Source organism: Onychomys torridus, chromosome 14 (genome assembly GCF_903995425.1).
Source record: "Onychomys torridus chromosome 14, mOncTor1.1, whole genome shotgun sequence".
Taxonomy (NCBI): domain Eukaryota; kingdom Metazoa; phylum Chordata; class Mammalia; order Rodentia; family Cricetidae; genus Onychomys; species Onychomys torridus.
In genome coordinates, this window is record NC_050456.1 from 72830089 (window position 1) to 72852458 (window position 22370).

Consider the following 22370-nt stretch of genomic DNA (forward strand, 5'->3'; position numbering starts at 1 on the left):
ATGGACCACTGCTGCAGTGTGTTCACTGGAGTTCCCAGGCCAGACGCCTAGACACTGCAAGCTATCACTGCTTTACAACCCATTTTGAATTCTGATCAAAAAGTCACTAGAATTTGCTTTTTGTCTAACATCATTGACATAGCATAAAATAATAAAATAAGCAGCATGAGTCATTAACAAGAAATTAAAGCAAATTATAATCTGAGCCAGGTATGGCAACTCATGCCTTTAATCCCAGCACTCAGGAGGCAGAAGCAGGTGGATATCGCATGAGTTCAAGGCCAGCCTGGTCTACTTAGTTCCAGGCCTGTCAAGGCTACAAAGAGAGACCATGTCTCAAAAAAGTACACTAGACGTGGTGCTACACACCTGTAATCCCAGCACTCAAGAGTAGAGGTCGCGGGTGGTGGTGGTGGTGGTGGTGGTGGTGGTGCACACCTTTAATCCCAGCACTTGGGAGGCAGAGGCAGTCGGATCTCTGTTCAAGGCCAGCCTGGGCTACAGAGTGAGTTCGAGGACAGGCTCCAAAGCCACAGAGAGACCCTGTCTCAAAAAACCAAAAAGAAAAAAAAAAAAGAGGAAGGTGCACTGAAATGAGTAGAACATAACCACATTTATGAAGAATGTATTACTCTGCCAGGCGGTGGTGGCGCACGCCTGTAATCCCAGCACTGGGAGGCAGAGCCAGGCGGATCTCTGTGAGTTTGAGGTCAGCCTGGTCTACAGAGTGAGATCCAGGACAGGCACCAAAACTACACAGAGAAACCCTGTTTGGGGGAGTGGGATGGGGGGGGGGATGTATTACTCCATTATCAAACAGCAAATCGCAAAAATCCAAAACTACAATTACTTTTTCCACAAGCTAATAACCTTTTCTATCTCATCACCAATCCACTCACTGCCTCTAATAACTATCCAGTAAGAGTCTTCCTGCTATTATGTTTTATATTTTCCATATTAAAAATGGCTTCAAGTCTTTGGATAATCATTGTAAAAGGTTTTTGAGGGTGGGGATTTAGCTCAGTAGTAGAGTGCTTGCCTAGCAAGCTCGATCCTCAGCTCCAAAAAAAAAGGTTTTTGAATACCTGATGAAGTCCTCCATGTAAAACAGAAAACGTAAATTCAGAAATGCTTGTTTATGAATTAAGTATTCCAGTAATTTAAATTTGAAGCCTGGGTGCCATAGTTCCATCCTCAGACAAACTGGGCTTAAGGATGATGCTTCATAATTCATGTCTTTTCCCCCTGAAATTTTCCAGCGAGTATATGAGTTTTGTCGTTTATGTGAACAATTAAAATACATCAAAATATTTTCAATTGTGCTGGGGGGTGTCTTTCTGTCACTGAGTATATGTTGTTCCCACTGGTTAATAAATAAGCTGTTTTGGCCTATGGCAAGTCAGCTTAGAGGCAGGCAGAAAATCCAAGATGAGAGAAAGGCAGAGTCTGGAGAGATGCCAGTCTGCCACTCAAGGAACAACATGCCAGTAGACTGTTAAGCCACATGGCAAAACATAGATTAATAGAAATGGGTTAATTTAAGATATAAGAGCTAGCTAGCAAGAGGCCTGCCATAGGCCATGCAATTGGTAATTAATACTAAGCTTCTGAGTGATTATTTTATAAGCGGCCACAGGACTGCAAGTGAGAGATTTTTCCCAACCGGGCAGGACACAGGAAAACTCATAGCTACACAATTGTGTAAAAGCAATAACTTATCCTTTGCACTTCAGGGATCTGTCAATGTTAGTAAACTATCTAAGAAACTGGATTTGATGGGTCTCTCTTCTCTGTATACACCAAATTTACTACTCCAATTTTGTAGCTACATTAACATCCTAAACATAGTGGTTTGAAGACTGTATTACTGTATTGAAGGATAAAATCAAAAGAAAACAGGAGTTCTGGCTGGAGTCAATAGTTCAAGAATTTACACTGGACCCATTAAGCTACAGTACAATTTCTCTAAGTGTGAGATAAGTAAATAGCTTACATTTATATAGACTTCTCTGTACTTGGCAAAAATCCCTTGTACATTGATACGGAACTCTAAAATTCACTCCTGTGAAAATTCGAAGTTATTATACCAGCAGGAGAAAATTCTCAAGCTGCTCAGTCACACTGACTCAGATGACATTTTGCTAGTCCTCAAGAGCGTTCCTATGAGATTTAATGGTTCTAGAGCTGACAGTGGAGTCACTTGAACTTGAAGAGATTCTCTTCTCTTTAAAGCCATTCTGCTTTCAATTTTCACCAGTGAGTTTCATGCATACAGTTAGAAAAAAAAGAATATCATACTCTAGTTTCTACTGTAGCATTTGGCAAATAATTGCAAATTAGTGCTTCTTGAACTGAAGTCAATTTTTATTACATGCACACATACACCTATAAAATATAAGTACCAAAGTAATAAAAAAATATTAAAGTAAAATTAAAAGGCTCTAGGGTAATAATAATTCATAGCTGTCTACCTTCCTAAACATACTGAGTTCTCATGAGACAAGGATCAAGCTTGGCATAGTGGACCACGCCTTTAATCCCAACACTCAAGAGGCAGAGACAGGTGATCTCTGTGAATTCAAGGCCAGCCTGGTCTACAAAGTGAGTTTCGGGACAGCCAGGGCTGTTACACAGAGACACCCCCTGTTTCAAAAAATACAAAAGTAAGAAAAAGATCACTGTTTACTTCACTATCCCATCATCCATCCCTTGAGAGCATCACATACTAAACACTCCATAACTATATTAAAGCTATAAAAAGCCTTCATTTAAAAAAATTACAGGGGTTGGGGATTTAGCTCAGTGGTAGAGTGCTTGCCTAGCAAGCACAAGGCCCTGGGTTCGATCCTCAGCTCTGGAAAAAAAAAAAATCACAATAGAAACAGTAGAGGAGGTTCAGTGAGTAAAAAAGGCACCTGCCACCACCATGGCAACCTGAGTTGGAGCTCCAGAACATACATGGTGGAAGGAGAGAACCAATCCTACAAGATGGCCTCTAAACTCCACAGGCATGCTGTGGCATGTTCGTGTGTGTGTGTGTGTGTGTGTGTGTGTGTGTGTGTGTGTGTGTGTGTACATGGATTAAATGGAAACAAACTTCTTCAAGTTCCCTCATTATGTAAATAATTAGAATAAATTCCTAGTCTTCCGTAGTTGGAAAGGAGTGAGTCCACTCACTCCCCTTTTTCGCCCATTTTTAGGAAGCAGGTGTTCCTAAAACTGCAAGGCAGCCCTTCCAGCTGTGGCATATTCCAAATTCTTATTCTCTGTCTCCCCTCCACTTCAAGCTCGTCCTGGGTCCATGATCTCCAAAGTGAAGTCCCTAGCTTCCTGGCTTCCTTATTGCCAGGTATTTCTGGGTAGGGTATAGAGATAAGCACATCTACCTATGCAAAGTAAAAGTTCTAATTATGGCAACCACCAACGAGCTGTCAAATGGCTAGGAATATATGCTACCTGGCAGACAGTTTCCAAAAACACACAACATATTCAATCTGACTTTTCCAAGTAAGAATAATACTTCTAAAATGAGTAAGATAATAACTGCTTTTTAAAGGATTTTGCACTATCATTAAAAACTATTTGGAAAGATTTCCACTGGTCCTTGATTTAAAACCATTTCTATTGAAAACATAGACACCAGAACTCCAGAAGCAGAATGAGGAGGATTTTGAGCTCAATGCTGGGCTAGGCTACCTAGCAAGATCCTGTCTCAAAAGAACAAAACCAAAAGCAACAAAAAGTCTAGTCTTTAAAGTCATTATCTATACAGGTTTATAAAAAGATTTGCAATAGGAAAAGACTGACCCAACCTGTCTAAAACCATTCTGCACAAATAACTGGAAAGAAATGGGATTAGATGTAGTTTTACACTGCTCACAAAAAGCACACCACCACTTCCAATCCATTATTAAGAATAATTGAGCCAGGCGGTGGTAGCACACGCCTTTAATCCCCAGCACTCGGGAGGCAGGTGGATCTCTGAGTTCATGGCCAGCCTGGACTACAGAGTGAGTTCCAGGAAAGGCTCAAAAGCTACACAGAGAAACCCTGTCTTGAAACTCGCCCCCAAAAGAATAACTGGTACATCACTGCCAAGTCCAGCCAGTTCCTCTGTATAACTGAGAGTGAAGGACTGAAATGCTGGCCTGAGGAGATGGCTCAGCAGTTAAGACCATTTGCCATTCTTGCAGAGGATCTGAGATCAGTTCCCAACAACCCGCAACAGGCAGCTCACATCCTACCTGTAACTCCAGCTATAGAAGATCTGATACTCCTTTTGGCTTCCATAAGTACCCACATACACATGGGACACACACACACACTGAAAAATAAATCTTTTTTAAAGAAATGAAATGTTAGTAATGTCATCCATAGTCTTCCATTGGCATGTATGGACCTCTGAATATATCTTTTTTTTCCAGTCCTGAAAGTCATTAAAACCATGTACACAAAGTAACTGAATTTGGAACCTGAACTTTGTTCAGCTGAATCCACAAGAAGAAAGCATGGCTTAAGAGTCAAATTTGAATTCTTGTTGTAACACTTGTAGCTGTGACACAGGACAAAGTATTAAGTGCCATTTATGAAACAGATATAATAAAGTCCACCTGCTAAGTTTCATGTCATCTTTAAAGAGCACTGCACTGCACACCAAGTCACCCCTAGAAGACACTCATAAACATCCAACCCTCCCTCATGATTCCCTATTCAGTTTCCAGCAATGACAGAGACCAAGGAAATCTACCCCAAGGATGTCAGAATCCATTGACCTCTTCAGGCCCTGCTCATCTTCAAGCCTCTGAATAAGATGGTTTGGTCACTTAAAAGAAAACTATAGCCCATTCAAAACTGTACCAAAGAGACTAAGGCAAGGATTGACGTGAATTCTGGGCTACATAGCCAAGTGCCAGGGCAGCTAGAGCTATAATAAACCTGTCTCAAAAAAAAAAAAAAAAAAAAGTTTCCCATTTGCTGGTAAGAAAGAATAGCAGCTATACAGTAGCCTGACAGCCTGATACAGTACCTGGTATATACATGGGGTGTACTGGTCTTTTATGATTACTGAACTTGGGTTAATTACTATGCCCATCATCTTTCAGCTGACTGTGACAGCCTGGGACTACTCTGATACAGAACAAGGTCTTTCTGTTATTCAAACTAGAGCTCTTTAAACTATCATGTGTACTCTCCTTGATTTAAGTCGCCTAGTTTCAAGATAATTACGTTATATTCATACTCCTTAGCACAAATTGCAAAGGAGTTTCCATAATTTAAGCTTCTCAATGGCAAAGAGAAACCACTGCAAACCCAAGGCCTTTAAGTAAAATACTAGGCACTTTAGCCCACTGATGCGAATACAACTGTATTTGGTGAACTGAAATACACACCAAGCACAGAAAACAGTGAGTGAGTCAACTCACAGCCTCTAGTAGAAAACAGGCTCTTTAAAAAATAGCTGAGGTTGCAGCTTCGAAGCTTTTGCAACATTTGCGTTTACGACCTGTCTTTTTATCACGTGAAGCAAAAAGGCAAATCTAAACAGCACTCCTGGGGCCACACAACCACTCACAAGCTGGAAAAACGAACTGGCTTGTAAACATGTAATCAAGCAAAGCAGGCCAACCGGGAGAAGGAGCCTTCACCTAACTTTCCTCCAGACGCCCAACGCTGTATGAAGACAATCAGGCAAACGAAACCAGCATCCAAACCAAAATAAATAACTGGGGATTTGTGACACCTCCTCTTCGTTTTTAATCTTTCCGAACGTCATCCAATAAGGTAGGGTTTGTTTGGGTTGGGGATTTAGCTCAGTGTTAGAGCGCTTGCCTAGCAAGCGCAAGGCCCTAGGTTCAATCCTCAGCTTTAAAAAAAAAAAAAAAAAAAAAAAAATAGGGTGTTTGCCCTGAACCCACGCAGACCCTTACAAGAGACAGAGCTGGTCACCTCCTTCGCTGGGCCTGCTTCATAGACCACTAAGCAATGACTCAATTGTTCGCACGGTGTGTGCTTCCATTACATCGTTTAAGTCAGAGCACGTGATATAGGGGCACAAACTTGCTACACTTTACACACTTCCCTGAGCTCGGCCACGCTTGAACCCAAACAATTCCCAAGGAGGGACGGATCGTCACCGATGCTGGATGACAATCACTCAGGTTTTGCCCTAAGGAAAGCGAGTCCCTATCCCTGCTGGCTGACAGCAGCTTACCCATTTGTCCAAGGGGACCTGGGCGAGGGACCCGGTGCCCTGATACAAGTCCAGGCTCAGCTGCTCCAGGCTCAGCTTCTCCTGCAAGAAGTGGCCCAGGTACCTCTGCAGGAGGTACCGACAGGCCCTCTTCTTGATAGACTCGGAAAATGGCCAAGGCATGTTGGTGAAGGCTGGCGGCTGGGAGGGCCGGGGCTGCGCGCTGCGGCTACTCCGGGATCGGACCTGGGGTCCAGGCAGCGGCAGCACCTCGGGGTCCGGCCGGCGTCCCCAGGCTGCGGTGGGGTCTAGGTTCGCGGTGGCCGCAGCATGACGGTTCAGTGCCGCCTTCCCTCAAGACGATCCCATGGCCCGCGTCGCGTCGTTCACACTAGGCCCGGCGGGAACGAGTAGCTGAGCGGAATCTGGAGCCCCAGGCCTGAGGCTTGAGAAGAGCTGTCGGTCTGGAAAGAGTATGCAAGAGAGCCAGAGGGCAGACGACGGCGGCGAGGCGGACTCCGACACTGCGCGACAAATTTGTTGTCATCTACGAGGCGCGCTCCCGCTTCCGAGACGCTCCTGGCGCGTGCGTGAGACCTAGACTCGCCGCGCGCACTCGAGCAACTGGCGCAAGCGGAAGTGACGCCATACTGTGTGGCTGGGAAATCAGGAAAAAGAGTCCGGGCAGGAGCATTTCCGGAGATGAATGGGCGGGGCGACTGTGGGGGCGGGGGCGGTGCCGGCGTCGCAAGTCCAGCTCCAGACGCCTCGGGACGAGGAAGAGGAGGGACATGGGCGCTCGCAGGTGAGTGGGCGGGCAGGCTGCGGGCCGTGGGCCCTGACCTCACGGTGGCCGCGGACTGGTAAGTGCGGGCGTACATCCGCATTCGGCCTGACAGAGGCCTGGGGGCGGGTCCGGCCTGGGCTGTCCTCCGGGAAGTGGTGCGCCGGACGCCGCGGGTTGCAGGGCGAGGACTGGAGACTTGGCATTTCTGTCCGGGTTTTGACCGGTGCCTATTGTCAGCAAGTTTTCCCCACCTCATGCTGGTATTGTTTGCAAAGCATCCTCCAGGTCTAGTCCTTTGCTCTTTGCAGAGCGCCTCTCGTAGTATGCCACACCGACGACCAGGAAACTTGGGATTCGTGGAGTTTGTGGGCAATACTGTTTTCTCTGTTAAAATCCGGCGCCTCGAGACCCCGAGGGGGCAGTGGGGGGCGGGGAGCTCAGCAAAGACTTTGTTCTCTCCGGGGGATGTGCGCAGCCGTATTTTAGGAGACAATCCTGCAGAGGCACAGCTGGCCCCTTACTGAGGCAGCCGCTAACGACTGCAAAGTCTGCTGTCTTTGGTTACATTCCAGACATTGACACTGAGCCACCTTGAACCTGCGCTGCCCTCTCTGAGCCTACAGTTGCTGCCTCAGCCAGATGTGAGCCGATTAATATCATAAACTCTCGAGAATTGAGGAAAATTAAATGATGTGAGCAGGGAAGGAATTTAAACAGAGTCCTGGATTGAGGAGATTGAGTTGAGGAACTCTGTTCATAAATGCTGCATCCTCAGAATTGGTTCTTTTGGTTTGGTTTGGATTTTGAGTCTCTCATTATGTAGCGCAAACTGGCTTTGAACTTGTTATGTAGCCCAAACCGGCCTAGAACTTGGGGTCTTCCTGCCTAAGTCTCCCAAATGCTGAAATTTTGGCCTTGCACCACCCCCACGCCACTCAGACTCTTTACCTGAGTTGTAAAAAAAAGGCCTCTCATTTTTAAAAGATGGTATTTGAGTCAGAGACTTAGAGAAAGTGAGGAAGTAGGACACATGGATGCCTGAGTTATTTTCCAGATAAGACCACCACCTACAGGGCTCATCACCGGAGTCATACTTGGTAACTTCCCAAACCTGAGGAGGGAGGAGAGGAAGGAGTACGTGCTGACAGTAGATGTAAGGAGTGAGGCCTTTGCAAGGATTCGATTTGTGCTCCTGGTAAAATAAAGGGAAATACAAGATAATCTGGCCTAAATTTGCTAACTACAGTGTTGAAAGTAGCCAGGTATAGGGCTTAAAAGACTGAAGGTGGAAACAGCCAGACCAGCACCGGAAGAACAGCACAAGCAATCCAGAGTCCATGGTTTGAACCAGAATATAGTACTGAAGATCAGAACCAGCTGGGTTCTAGATCTGTTTTGACACTAATAAGACATGCTTGCTGGGCATTGTGGCACATCCTTTTAATCCCAGCACGAGAGAGACAGATGCAGACGGCAATCCTTAAATAAAGTCTACATGGGAAGACCCTGTCTCAAAGAAGGACTGAGTGAGCCTTACAGGTAATAATGACAGGACTCTTTGTAGTATAAACAAAGCAGAGTTCGAAGTCTGGGTTGGGACCTTGCCTCATTTAGGCCTTTGGAGTTTTGAACTGGACTTTGGGCTTAGTTCTGTGACTGTTGTTAGCATGGTTTCCTGAACACGATACAAAATTACATTCAGGCTGTCCATAGGATGCCTGCACTTACACATACGGAAGGAAGGGAGGCAGGGAGGGAAATGAAAGACCCCACAATAACAAGCTTGCTACACCCAAAGTGTTAAGTGTGTTGCCTTGTACATTTTATACTTTCTAGGAGAGATCCAGCACAGTTAGGATTTAAGAACTGTCATCGCACCTTTAGCCTAAATGGGATTCAGACTCGTCCCAAGTCACAGGGCTGTTTCTAAGTTTAGCAAAAGCAAGTTCCTAGTGTAGAATGCCGGCACCCCAGCATTAATTGAGGAAGATGAAGGTAATTACCCAACCAAATACTGTCAACTTTGTAAAAGTGATAAAGGAATTCTCAATGGTGGTTGGAAGGGCATAAAGTCAAAATTATAGTCTAACAGGTCATTGTGATGGTGTTGATTATGCTGAAGACTTGCCTGGGAGAGCCCCATGGAGCACACCTGTAATTCCAGCACCTGGGAAGTGAAGGCACAAGGACCAGGAGCTCAATGTCATCCTTGGTTACATACCAGGTTTGAAGCCTGCCTGGGTTGATGTGACCCTGTCTCAACAGTGAAAGGTCACAGGCCAGTAACATGGTTCAACAGGCAAAGTCACTTGCTGCCATGCCTAATAACCTGAGTTCAGTTTCCCAGGACCCACATGGTAGAAGGAGGGAACCAGGCTTCCCCAGTTGTCCTCTGACCACCACAAGAGCACCATGGCATGTGCATACTGCCCCCCCAAACACACACACACACACACACACATATGTAAAAAATATTATGTAGCCATCGCTGTGCATGTGTAAAGAGCACTGAAGCTGGAGTCAGTCAGATACGTGGTGTTTTCAGATCTGGAGCTGCCCTTCCCCTTCTACGGTATAGTTGAGCGTGGTGGTGCATGCCTGGAGTCACAGCATCTGGAAAGCAGGGACAAGAGGATGGCTCTTCCAAGAAAGGTTTCCCTCAGCTACATAATTTATCTCAAGACCAGGAGGCCTGAAGAGATGGCTCAGTGGGTAAGAGCCCTTGCTGATCGCCAAAGGAAGGACCCAGATTTGTCCCAGCACCCTCGTCAGGTAGCTCAGAGGACACACACCTACAAATAATTAAAAATAATAAACTGTGAAAACAAACACGGCCAGGTGTGGTGGTCCACACATTTCTTCCGAGCACTCCAGAGGCAGAGCTAGCCTGTTCTAAGTAGTGAGTGCCACACCTGTCAGGGACACATAATGAGACTGTTTCCGAATAAACAAACAAACAAAATTACTGCGTATGGGGCTGGAGAGATGGCTCAGCAGTTAAGAACCATTGGCTGCTCTTCTAGAGGACCCAAGTTCCTTATTCAGTACCATGTGGTAGCCAGCTCACCAGTCTAACTCCAGTCCCAGGGAATCCAACACCCTTTTCTGGTCTCCTCAGCATCAGGCACTTACTTGATACACAGACATACATGCAGGCAAGATGCCCATATAAAATATAAAATTTTTTTTTCTTTTGAGACAGGGTTTCTCTTTATAGCTTTGGTGCCTTTCCTGGAACTCACTCTGTAGCCCAGACTGGCCTCGAACTCACAGTGATCTGCTTGTCTCTACCTCACGAGTGCTGGGATTAAAGACGTGCACCACTACCACCCGGCTATATTTTTAAGTTTTTTAAAAAACAGATTTATAATGTGTACTAATAAGCAGAAATAGGTAGTTGGGCATCAAACTTGGGGCCTTACACATACTCAGCAAGCACTGTATTGTTGAGCTATATTACCAGCCCCTAGAGATTTTTTTCCTCTGGAGACACCATCTTATTGTCACCAAGATTGACCTATTACTTGCAGATGGTACTTTTTTATTTTTTATTTTTTTGGTTTTTCGAGACAGGGTTTCTCTGTGTAGCTTTGGAGCCTGTCCTGGATCTCGATCTGTAGACCAGGATGGCCTCAAACTCACAGAGCTCCACCTGGCTCTGCCTCCTGCGATCTGGGATTAAAGGCGTGCAACACCACGCCCGGCCGCAGATGGTACTCTTAATTCACCATCTTTCTGCCTCATGCCCCTGAATGCTGGGTTTTACAAATGTGCCCCCATACCTGGCCCCAGCATAATTCTTGAACTTGCCGTATACCCAGCATCATCCTAAGTACTTTGTTATGTTCTCCACTAGGCCTTCAGCACCATCTAAAGGTAGAGTCTAGTGTTAGCTTCACTTCAGAGAGAAGGAATGTAAAACCTCTTGCCTGAGTCCCAGAGCATCCAATAGAGGTTCCTGCCCTGACCAGTCTGCTCGAGAGCCTACCCAGCACAACACCACACTGCCACTGGTCATGTTGAGAGGCATTAAGGTGCATCATCCCTGCCGTCCCCTGACGGCCGTGGTGTCAGCTGCAAAGCCACACTTGCTGTGAGGGTTTGTGACCTCTACCCTATCAGACACCTTCTTGTGAAGGCATACACACCTGTCACGTCATCTCTTCTACCATCACAGATAGTCTCCCCATCTTCACGGTTCTGAATTTGCAGTGCAGCAAAAGAAAGGCCGGTGAAGTAAACGTGGGGAGTGAAAGATCCAACAGTCAGCACCTTGAGAGTTTCATGAATCCTCAAAACCAGAACTGGTAGCACAGCCCAGCAATCACCAGCAGATGGAGAAAGCAGAGTCCTGAATCACTTAGGTGGATGTTTTAAAGGATCCTTTCTGGACTCATCATACAAACAACCGGGTGCTTGAGAATAACACATGGCACTTGAGGAGTCCGGTCCTTGAAGGTCCTGACCTCAGAAGGATCACCGTGGTAGAAGAGCAGTGTAAGGCTTAAAGGGAAATGGTGAGAGTTTCTTCCAAGTATTTCATGTCCATTGGGTGTTTTGCCCGCATGCGTGGATGTGCACTCTTATGTGCGCCTGATGTCTGAGGAGGCCAGAAGAGAACATTGGATCCCCTGGGACTGGAGTCACAGGCTGTTGTGAGCTGCCATACGGGTACTTAGACTCAAACCTGGTCTTCCGGAAGAACAGCCAGTGTTGTTAACTACTAAGCCATCTCTCCAGCCCCGGAATCACTATTCTGCATCTAATGATTTGTTTTATGTTGGTTATAATGTTCCCCACTCATAGTTCCAAGAATCCAGTTTCCTGGAGAATCACTACCACCTGTCTTTGGTGGGGGGCCTTTTTTTTTTTTTTTTTCCAACTCAGTGCTTAAGAGTATTTTCTTAGAACTTGAGTCTCTGATTTTGAGGGTTATGGGGTCGCTGTTTGTTTCCTCTTGAGAATTCAGGTTAGCACCCTGCATACCTTCACCTCAAGCTTCTCCTTGGTCAGTGACTGCTGCACAGTGTTGTTGGCTTGGTCTGCAGCACTGTGACGTCACAGTGTCTCAGTCACGGCTGAAGCTGGAGTGCAGAGTAACTGTATGTCAGGGTATGAATAAAAGCAGACATCTCCCAAGTGGCCCTGACTGAAAAATCTTCCGGTTTCAAAGGTGTATGTGTGGGCTGCAGCAGTGACTCTGCAGTTACAAGCACTTGCAGAGGACCTGGGTTCAATCCCCAGCACCACCTGTCAGTTCACACCTGCTGTGACTCCCAGGGAGTCTGGCACCCTCTTCTGGCCTCCGCGGGCACTGCATGTGCAAGCACAGACAAGTGCAGGCGAAACACCCATACATAGAAATAATAATTTAAGAAAGTTTTAAGTATATGTATGCCAGAACCATTGAAAAAAATGTAAATGATCTTATAGAACATAAAGATTAAAAAAGGCTGGGCAATGGTAGCGCACGCCTTTAATCCCAACACTGTTTAAAGTGAAGTAAATGTGAACCTTTCATTTTATGTGGAACAGATGCTACTGGTCACTTCAGCTGTCCTGGCAGTCACCTGGCTTCTGAGGCAAAGGCTTCTGCTTCCGGTCTCTGCTTTCTAGTGTGTCACACGTTTGTTCATTGTTTTTTCTTACTGCAGACAGTGCTTTTCTGTACCGTAGGGAAAGTAGAATGTGCCTTAGTTTCCACCGCTGTGACAGAGTAGCTGACCTAAACTGTCTGAGAGGAGGAGAGCTGGATTTGTCCCAGCCCAGAAGCTCTAGCGGAGGAGCTGCGGACTAGACTGACTTTGTCGCTTCACCTGACAAGAGGCAGGAGGGCATCCAGAGGGGGAGCCGCAGAGCAGGGATGCTCATCTCGTGACAGCTGAGACAAGACCCACAGGCAGGTTGTGTGTGTGTAAGAGTGCCCAAAGACACTGGTGACTCCAACAAATCTCCACATTAGAAAGGTCCTGTCATCCCCCGCAAGGCTCTATCAAGGAGGTTGATCCACTGGAAAGGTCAGAGCCTTGTGACTGAGGCACAGCACAGGGATTAGCTGTGTCAGGTGTGGACCCAGGCTTGCATAAATGAGCCTTTGTGGGCATGTGTTGTTCCAAACTGACCACTAAAACATCAAAACTGTCAGCGTTTACTTTAGCTTCTGTGTGTGGCGCTGAGGATTGAACCTACAACCTTATACATGCCGGAGAAGACTCTACCACCAAGCTACACCCCCAGCCACTACCACCTCAGTGTTCTTTTTGAATTATGTGTATGTATGCAAGCATACACTTGTGAGCAGAGGTATCTGTGGAGGCCAGAAGAAGACGTGGAAGCCAGAAGAGGGCCAAGAACTCCTGGAGCGAGAGTTGTGAGTGGGGTGATAAGCGTTGTGAGCTGCCTGAAGGAAGTGCTGGGAACCGAACTCTTCCGCTGGAAGAGCAGGGAACACTTTGTTTTTGTTTTGTCAGCAAACACTTTGTATTTTTATTTTTTGTTGTTTTGAAACAGACAGGGCTGCAGAAAGAGATGCTGTCAAAAAAAAGTAAGCCGGGCGGTGGTGGCGCACGCCTTTAATCCCAGCAGAGGCAGAGGCAGGCGGATCTCTGTGAGTTCGAGGCCAGCCTGGGCTACCAAGTGAGTTCCAGGAAAGGCGCAAAGCTACACAGAGAAACCCTGTCTCGGAAGAAAAAAAAAAAAAAAGTAAATCAGTGTCTCAGTACTGTAGATTTGCTGTTCTGAAAATAGCAATAGAAACTTTCAAAATGGAACAGAGGAAAGAAAATGCGGAGCAAGAGGACAAGGACAACATGAACCTAGAGTCTCCAAATCAGAGGGGCGGGTCAGCTGGTGGCATGCTCGCCTAGCATGCAGAAGCCCTAGATTCACATCCCAGCATCAGCACCACAGGAAACCAGACCTGGTGGAATAGGTGTGGCTCTGCCTCCCGAGTGCTGGGATTAAAGGCGTGTGCTGGCTGCCGCCACCATCACCACTACCACCCCTACCACCCCCCCGGCAAATTGTGAATTTTTCACATCAGTAGAGGAGAACATATGACAGAGTAGCCAGGGCTGTCTAGTGCACTGGGTCCCATGTATGAAAACCCGTGTAACAGCTGTCAGAAGTGCACTGTGATAAAGTGTGCGCCATAAATGCTGAAGCAGCCACCAGAAACGCCGTCAGAGGTAGTCACATCCCTGTGGTCCCAGCACTCGGGAGGATCAAGAACTTCAAAGGCATCCTACACTTCATAGCACGGCAAGCGTGAGGCCAGCCTAGATTCGTGTCTTTAAAAAAAAAAAAAAAAAAAAAAGCCACAGGATAGAATTTTGAGAATTGCCCCGCCCAGACAAACAGACAACAAGGAAAGAGAAAGCAAGCCTGGGTGAGAGAGAGACCAAGATAGTACATTTACACTCAACCATGTCGGTAATCATAGTGAGCATTGTTTCCATCCTCCAGGCTTTAAGACAGCCTGTTATCAGAAATAGTGCAGAGTAGACCACTGCTGTGCTCCCCAGCAGTGGGCGTGCTGCAGCTAGACTGCCCTCCCCAGGGCTGTTTTCACCCTCTACTGAGCCTTCTAGTGCTCTCCTCCACCTAAGAACCCTGTCTGCCGTTAGACCGAGCCTTCCGTGAGTCAGGCCCCATGGTAAGTCACGTCACACCACAGTTGGCCTCACACAGCAGAGACTACCATCCAGTGTCCTTGTTCTGTGGGTAAGAGCACCAGGAGCCCAGAAAGGCTTGGTGGCCACCCCAGTACTTAATGGTAGTGCCTGTAGTTGAATTACACATAGCATTGTTTTCTATATCAGCTATTCACAATTAAGTATATTTCTTTGGTTATGATTATAATCATGTTTGTGGTTTTAATATTTGTATAAATATTTGGCGTGGCTGTCTCATTCCCCAAATTAGACTTTAAACTACTAGTAAATATCTTTAATGGTTAGCCCAGTTCTTAAAGAACATCCTAGTTAAAGGCAAGCTAGTGGTGCATGCCTGTATCCCAGGAGATGAAGCAGTTCAGGGTCAGTCTAGGTAACATGAAACCCTAAAAATGAGGGGAAAAAGAGAAACATTCTAGATACTAGGCAAATGGAGTTAAGACTCAGTTAAGAAACTTAGTGTCAGGGTTGGGGATTTAGTTCAGTGGTATAGTGCTTGCAAGCGCAAGGCCCTGGGTTTGGTCCTCAGCTCTGGCAAAAAAAAAAAAAAGAAAGAAAGAAAGAAACTTAGTGTCAGGGCTGGAGGGGTGGCTCAGCAGTTAGGAGCACTTGTTGCTCTTGCAGAGGACCTGGGTTTGGTTCCCAGCACCCACATATGTCTCACAACTGTAACAGAAGGCTGTATGGACTCTCTGACGGTGGCTAGTGGCTTCTATAAGTGGATGTCTGGGAGAAACATTACATGAACGAAATGCAGATCCCTACACAGAGTCTTGTGGACAGAGTACTGGCCTTCCCAAGTCACTGGCTGGTCTGCCACCAACAGATTTGGCACTCGGCAGCAGCCAGTGCTAGGGCAGCCTTGGGGAGCAGAGGACACGGGAAAGGACTCTAAGCAAAGGAAGTCGAGCGGCCTTGGGAGTTGACAAGCACAAGGAAGTACTCAGTTCTCTGAATCCTTCAGAAGGAACAAGCCGTGCCAGTGTCTTGATGTTATGCTCCGTCCCTCCTGAATTGTCAGAAAGAACAGTGCTCCCTCAGCCGCTGTGCTGATGGTCCTTTGCTCCAGGCCACCGTGCCCCGTGTTGTATGTTGTGGGCCTTTGTTGCAGCAGCAATAGGAAGCTAATAGCAAGCACATATTGATACTCAGTTCTACAAAAACTTTTTTACCAAGCGCTTTCTGCATGATAGGCACAAAAAATATTCATCGTTATCAGGCTTCCGTATTTAAAATCTCTGTACCTCCCTAAAGCTGTTGGAGAGCTAGATCAGCCACTGCCTTTGATTTCGGATGGACTAGTCAGTGAGAAGCTTTCTGTTGCCAGTGATGTCATGACTGGCTCCAGTATCTGAAAAGTACAGAGGTTGGGAAACTATCTGGGCTCTCCTGCTCTTCTGTTTCTTGCTGCTGTTCTCATCCCCTTGTCAGAATTGTCCTTGGACTCCTGTCCTCATCTCAAGATGGCTGCTAAGAGTGTGCCCTGACTGGACTAAAAAGACCAGGAAGCCTGTGCACTAATTAATCAGTCTCGGCCACACCACCTGCTGCTTCACTCAGTAGGGCAAGAGGCATTATTCCCCTCAGAAAATCTGGGTGTCACCAGACAAGGGAAAGGTGGTCCATCAGTATTAAAGTCTGTTACAGCCAACAAAACAGTACATTCCAGCTGGAGATTAAGAGAGAACAGTGGTTAAGAGCACTCCACTACTCTTGCAGAGCAGCTGGGTTCAGCTGCCAGCACCCAGGCAGTGACTCCAGCCCTAGGGGTTCCAACACCACCTTCTGGCCTCAATGGGCACCTGCACACCTGCACAAACACACATACAGACACATAAATCTACACATAAATCATTGTCAGAAGTTCTAAGTTTTCCACATCATTCCCCGAAGGATGCATGAAATCTCCTGGGTGTCTTCCCTTTGGGAACTTGAGGCGGATTGTTGCCCAGGAGCCATCTGGTGACCTAATCTGCCAGCCTGTAAGGCCCTCTTCCATGCCAGTGCCAGACTCCTGCTAAGAGAACTTTGGGAACATCTTTTCGGTGTAGTGGTTATTCTGATGTCTGTAACTGACGTGAGTCGTTACCAAGATAAAGACATGATGTGTGATGTTTTGAGGCTAAAACCTTCCAACCAGGGCCACAGTGGTGAGATCACCGAATCCTAACTACTGGACCAGGACCACTGGGGCCAAACGGAATCTAAAAACTAAATAAATGGTCACATCTATGAAACCAAACATAATTATAAGCAGTGTTAATTGAACAAGGGAGACATGTTTAAGGAATTATAGTAACCAGTTTTAGATGTTCAGTACATAGCATCATCCACTTTCCTAGATATGGGTGTAAACTCTGATTTCACACAAACTATGTTTCTGCTTCAGTGTGACCTCAGCAGCTAAAAATATCCCGTAAACCCGAAAAGGTATCTAGTCAAGGAAATGCAAGCTAAAACAATGAGCTCTTGTTCTCTGCCTCAGATTGGCAGAAGTTAAAAGGGGATTGGAGAGCTGGGGCTGAAAGTGCAGCCCAGAGAGTGAGTCAGTCAGTAAGGCTTTGCCCTTGGGTGACGCCTGCTGAGAGTTAACGTGGGAGTGCCCTCTGACTTTGCAGTTCCCCTTCTGATCTGTAGTTAGAGAAACAATGACACAGTTAAGAATGTGGACTGCAGAGATGGCTCAGTGGTTTAGGAGCACTGGCTGCTCTTCAGGAGGACCTGAGTTCAATTCCCAGCAACCACATGGTGGCTCACAACCGTCTGTAATGTGGTATGCAGGCAGAACACTGTATACATAATACACAATAAATAAATCTTTAAAAAAAAAAAAAAAAAGAATGTGCACATGCCAGGCGGTGATAGTGCACACCTTTAATCCCTGCACTCCGGAGGCAGGTATCTGTGAGGTTCCAGGACAGGCTCCAAAGCTACACAGAAACCCTGTCTTGGGGGGGGGGGGGTGGAGACTGCACTCACTGGGCCTACTTGTGTGTGCCCTTAATCCTAGCACTTGGGAGTGAAGGCCAGCCTGGTCTACCCAGTGAGCTCCTGACATTCAGCACCATGTCAGTGCCTGTGTCAAAAAAAAAAAAAAAAAACCTGTGCTCATTTGCTGAGGCATTGTGTGAAATAGCTACAAATCAGTAATAAGACAACTGTTTATCCAAATGAGAATGGATGTTTTCAGGCTTGCTAGGGTAAAGGTGCTAGCCGCCAAGCCCACTGATCTGGGCCCAGATCCCAGGACCCACAGGCTCGGAGACTGACCACCACGGCAAGCCATGGCAAACTTATGTGTCTGTGCACACACTCGCAAATAAGTAGTTGTTTCTTAAGCTTTATGGAATAAATGAAGAAAAGGGAATTGTTTCCTAAAAATGCATGGGTATCTGTAATTTTACTGTGAAAACTACTGGAAATGGTTTCAGGCAGTATTTTTCCTGAAAAAAAAAAAAAAAAAAAATGTAGTAGTTTTCTTGAGAGAGAGAGTGTGTGTGATTTTCAGCCCTGGGGTCACAGGTGTACTTAACCAGCATGCCAGGCTGGTTACATGCGGCTGGCATTGGACTTGGGTCCTCATGCATATGCAGCAAGTAACTGCTGACCCACTGAGCCATCTCCTAGCCTGTTTGTGTTTTACACTATCATTGTAAAGCTTAGTTATCTTAATCAAATATAATTTGAATATCCTTCTATTAAAAAACGGTTCCTGCTTTCTTGCAGAATGGAAACAGACTATAACCCCGTGGAGCTGGGCAGTATGTCTGGATTTGAAGAAGGCTCTGAGCTCAATGGGTTCGAAGGAACGGACATGAAGGACATGCGGCTAGAGGCTGAGGCCGTTGTAAATGATGTTCTCTTCGCCGTCAACAGCATGTTTGTCTCAAAAAGCCTGCGCTGTGCAGATGATGTGGCTTACATCAACGTGGAGACAAAAGAGAGGAACCGATATTGCCTAGAGCTCACAGAAGCAGGGCTCAGGGTAACTCACTTTTATCATTAGAAGAAGAAAAAAGCATATATCTTTACCACTTTATCAGAAAGGATAGAGAAGGACACTATATAAAAACAGGTCATGGGAATCTTAAACAAAAAAAAAAAAAAAAAACTTAAATATTTTTCCCTAAATTTTGGTTAATTTTATTTGGTTAAAGTTTGGTTAATTTGACCAAATTTTTTTGGCCAAAAAAAAAAAAATTTTTTTTTTCCAGAGCTGAGGACCGAACTCAGGGCCTTGTGCTTGCTAGGCAAGCGCTTACCACTGAGCTAAATCCTCAACCCTTGGTCAAAATTTTAATCAACATAGAACAGTTGAATTTGAGAGGGTAAATACATTTCCAGAGTTGATTCAGTTGCTTGGATTATTACTACCAGACAGATTTCTTTCCTTCTTATAGCTAACAACTGCAACTCCCAGAATGGGCTCTCTGTACTGGGTGCATTTGTATTAAGAAAAAGAAAAAGAAAAAAAAAAGAGCCAGGCAATTTTTTGAAGGCACTTAGATGGTGGGTGTGGTGGTGCACACCTTTAATCCCAGCACTCAGGAGGCAGGTGGATCTCTGTGAGTTCAAGGCCAGCCTGGTCTACAGAGCTAGTTTTGGAGCCCTTGTCTAACATATATGTGACCCTGGGTTCAGTGCTCGGCAGCAGGCTGGAATGGGGAGGCTGTCACCAGTGTCTATTGCAAGCAGGTAGCTTGGTGTGGCAGATCTTCAGTGTGTGTGGAATCCAGTAAGGGTATGTGCTGGAGAGAGAGCACTGTGGTTAGGAATGCATGCTTCTCTTGTACCAGTTTGATCCCCACATGTCAGGCAGCTCACAGCTGCCCGTGACTGCAGCTCCAGGAGGCCCAATGCTCTCTTCTGGCCGCCATGGACACCTGCACTCAGGTAAACACAGGCACACATAGACATGGTTTAAAATAAAAATAAGGGTTAAAATCGTTTTGAGATATTAAAAGTCAAGTGTTACTTTGAAGATTTCTAACACTTAAAAAGGAGCAGAAGTGAGCAAACCCAACCTCTTAAAGAGCATGGAGGAAGCGTGTTTCAGGTAGTGGTCTTGGCTGTGTAATCTACTTATAGAGATTGCTCCCAGCTGGTCTGAAATGCATGTCTTCTGCTGAGAAACAGGGTCACTACAGAATGAGCCATTCAGTGGCAGGCTGGAAGCTGATGACTGCTCACTGCTGCCCTTCTCTCGTAGGTGGTGGGCTATGCTTTTGACCAGGTGGAGGATCATTTGCAAACCCCTTACCACGAGACAGTCTACTCCTTGTTGGATACGCTCAGCCCTGCCTACCGGGAAGCATTTGGAAATGCACTCCTTCAGAGACTGGAAGCTTTGAAAAGGGATGGGCAGTCATGACTCATTTTCCTCATAGTGGGGCTACCGCTGGCATATGCTAACATAAGACTTGACATCCTTGCATATAATCATTGTAGAAAGTGCATCGTTGGCTTTATGTGTTTATCATTCACATGTAGGCTTTTGACTCCAAACATAATTGACCCATAAGCTGTCTTAGTTACAGATTCATAAGGAAACTTCAAGGCCATTACTCTGACGCTGTCATTATGTTCTGATTTCTTCACACAGCCTCTCTACATCTCAATACCTAATCAGCGTTTCATTCTCTTACTACAGGGCTTCGATGCTGCCAGCACTCTCTTTTACATAGAAAATTCTAGATTTGCACAGTGATACAGAAATTAAAATCACCTAGCTTCAGCCCTGGATTCAGCCTGCTAAATCAGGGGTTTACTACTGGCTTGGACTGTCTTAGTAGAGGTTATTTTGACTGGACAAACTGTCAACTAGTTTCCCCTGCAGAGACTGGAAATTGGCTGCTCTACTTACATTACCCAATGGACTGATGGAGGTGAATTGCTTCTGTGTTACTTAACTAGGATGAAAGGAAAGGCAGGGACAGAAAGAGTTCTTACTCCTTGTTTGCAGCAGCCAGCCATCCTAGAGAGGACAGACCGTTAGCAAATGAATGTAACAATTACTCATTTCCAAGAGATCTAAGCACATGAGCAAATAGAGGAACAGGCTCCACCGCATCCTCAGCGAGTATCATTTCAAAGGAAAAGATCCTGGTTTCCCGGGAAACGATATTTTGGCCTGTGTTGATTCTTATTCTGAATGTTTGTTTACAATGTACAGTATATATATACATATATATATATATATATATTCAGAAAGTATTTTTGCTTCGACGCTTACTTTCTATAAAGTAGTGCTTTGGTATTCCTACAGCACCCTCCTTACCCTGCAGTCGGACAGTGTTCTGTCTCATTGCCACATGTACAGTGTAATATGAGTGCATTGTATGGTTTGAAACCAAAGGATGAATGAAGCATTCAGAAACTTGATATTTAAAAAGAGATGCTCTGTATTTTCTATTTTATTACAGTCCCTGGTGTTTATAAACTTAATAAAACACTTCATGCTGCTGCATGTTTTCCAGTCTGTGACAAACAGAAAGGACCTGGGCATTATTTTTCATTGTCACCCAGAGCAGCTGCTTCAGAGATGTTGATCGGCCATCTGCAGCTGGGTACACCTTTCTTACATTGGTCATAGCAGATCCTTTTGTCCTTCAAAGGGGCATTTTTAGCCTCTGAGGATCATGTGAGGGAAGGGGAGAGGTAGAGCACTTGCCTGTCATGGGTAAGCACTGAGTTCAATCCTGAGGATTAAAACAGTTTTCAGAACTCAGAATGATCGTGTGGACCAGGACACTTAGAGTCAGTCTGCATTGCTGACTCAGGCAGAGATCACCGGGTGCATGAGCCTGGCTTCATGAGGCGCTCATTCTGGCATGATGTTTGGGTAATAAAGTCCAACTTCAGGTCCAACTTCTTCATGCTAAATCTCAGGCTAATATAAGAAAATGATGTTTGTAGAGTTTGAATAAAATTGTTTACTTGCTTTTGAGTTGAATATAAAGTGATCGTGTTTAAAATCTGAAATTGTTCATTTTGTGATGAATGACTGATTCCAAGACCTGTGCCCATATTTTTTTTAGTTCATCATGTTATACTTTGAGTTGAAGTGAATGAAGGCGTCGCTCTTTCCTTTATTCAGAATAAAGGAAGTCACTAGAATTACACACTAATGCAAGCACTGGCAGACCTCCATCCTAAACTAAGCCAGTTTTAAAATTAAAACCTCAATTTTACTACAAAAGAAAAAAAAAAAAAAAATCCAGCTAGTCAGTGGTGGCACGCCTTTAATCCCAGCAGGGAGGCAGAGGCAGGTGGATCTCTGTGAATCCAAGGCCAGCCTGGTCTGGGCACGATGGCACACATCATCCAAGCACTTGGGAGTTGAAGTCAGGAGATCTTAGAGTCCAAGGTCATCATCCTCAGCTACATAGGGAAGTGGAGGTCAGCCTAGGCTACAGGAGTCACCTAAAATAAACACTTCGCAAATGATTTTAGACAACTCGGGAAAAAAGACGTTCAGTGACACTTAAAAGGATTCCACATGGGGGAGGGGCAGAAGTAAAAACTAAAAGAAGCTTGACTCAGCTGATAACACGAGAAAGAATAAAGGCTGGAGAGATGGCTCAGAGGTTAGGAGCACTGGCTCCTCTTCCTTAGGTACTGAGTTCAATTCCCAGCAACCATATGGTGGCTCACAACCATCTGTAATGAGATCTGTTGCCCTCTTCTGGCCTTCAGGCCTACATGTAGGCAGAGCACTGTA

At 45.6% G+C, this 22370-nt stretch overlaps 2 protein-coding genes across 4 annotated transcripts in view; one reads left to right on the top strand and one right to left on the bottom strand.

The window, feature by feature from the left end:
* The window catches only part of Atg2b (autophagy related 2B), a 65155-nt gene extending 58326 nt beyond the window's left edge, over nucleotides 1-6829 (bottom strand). Inside the window, exon 1 of the mRNA XM_036205623.1 lies at nucleotides 6212-6829. Within this exon, the coding sequence (XP_036061516.1) occupies nucleotides 6212-6373 (162 nt within the window). The 5' untranslated portion in view covers nucleotides 6374-6829. The remainder of the gene's footprint in view (nucleotides 1-6211) is intronic.
* Nucleotides 6830-6917: 88 nt separating this feature from the next.
* LOC118595457 (GSK3B interacting protein) lies at nucleotides 6918-21631 on the top strand. Of its 3 annotated transcripts, none has more exons than XM_036206024.1 (3): nucleotides 6918-6995; nucleotides 18377-18635; nucleotides 19860-21631. In XM_036206024.1, the coding sequence occupies exons 1-3, from the start codon at nucleotides 6982-6984 to the stop codon at nucleotides 20019-20021; spliced, it is 435 nt and encodes a 144-aa protein (XP_036061917.1). In that variant the 5' UTR covers nucleotides 6918-6981; the 3' UTR covers nucleotides 20022-21631. The 3 variants fall into 3 exon arrangements, with proteins under 3 accessions (XP_036061917.1, XP_036061918.1, XP_036061916.1); XM_036206025.1 differs by lacking the exon at nucleotides 6918-6995 and adding an exon at nucleotides 7019-7053; XM_036206023.1 differs by lacking the exon at nucleotides 6918-6995 and adding an exon at nucleotides 8430-8516.
* The last annotated feature ends 739 nt before the right edge of the window (nucleotides 21632-22370 follow it).

What these genes read in the sequence shown, in the direction of transcription:
- LOC118595457 (XM_036206023.1), top strand. Translation starts at nt 8,473, where the DNA reads ATGGGAAGACCCTGTCTCAAAGAAGGACTGAGTGAGCCTTACAG. An exon ending in GGACTGAGTGAGCCTTACAG is followed by an intron (nt 8,517 to 18,376) that starts GTAATAATGACA and finishes GCTTTCTTGCAG; the next exon opens with AATGGAAACAGACTATAACC. An exon ending in TCACAGAAGCAGGGCTCAGG is followed by an intron (nt 18,636 to 19,859) that starts GTAACTCACTTT and finishes CTTCTCTCGTAG; the next exon opens with GTGGTGGGCTATGCTTTTGA.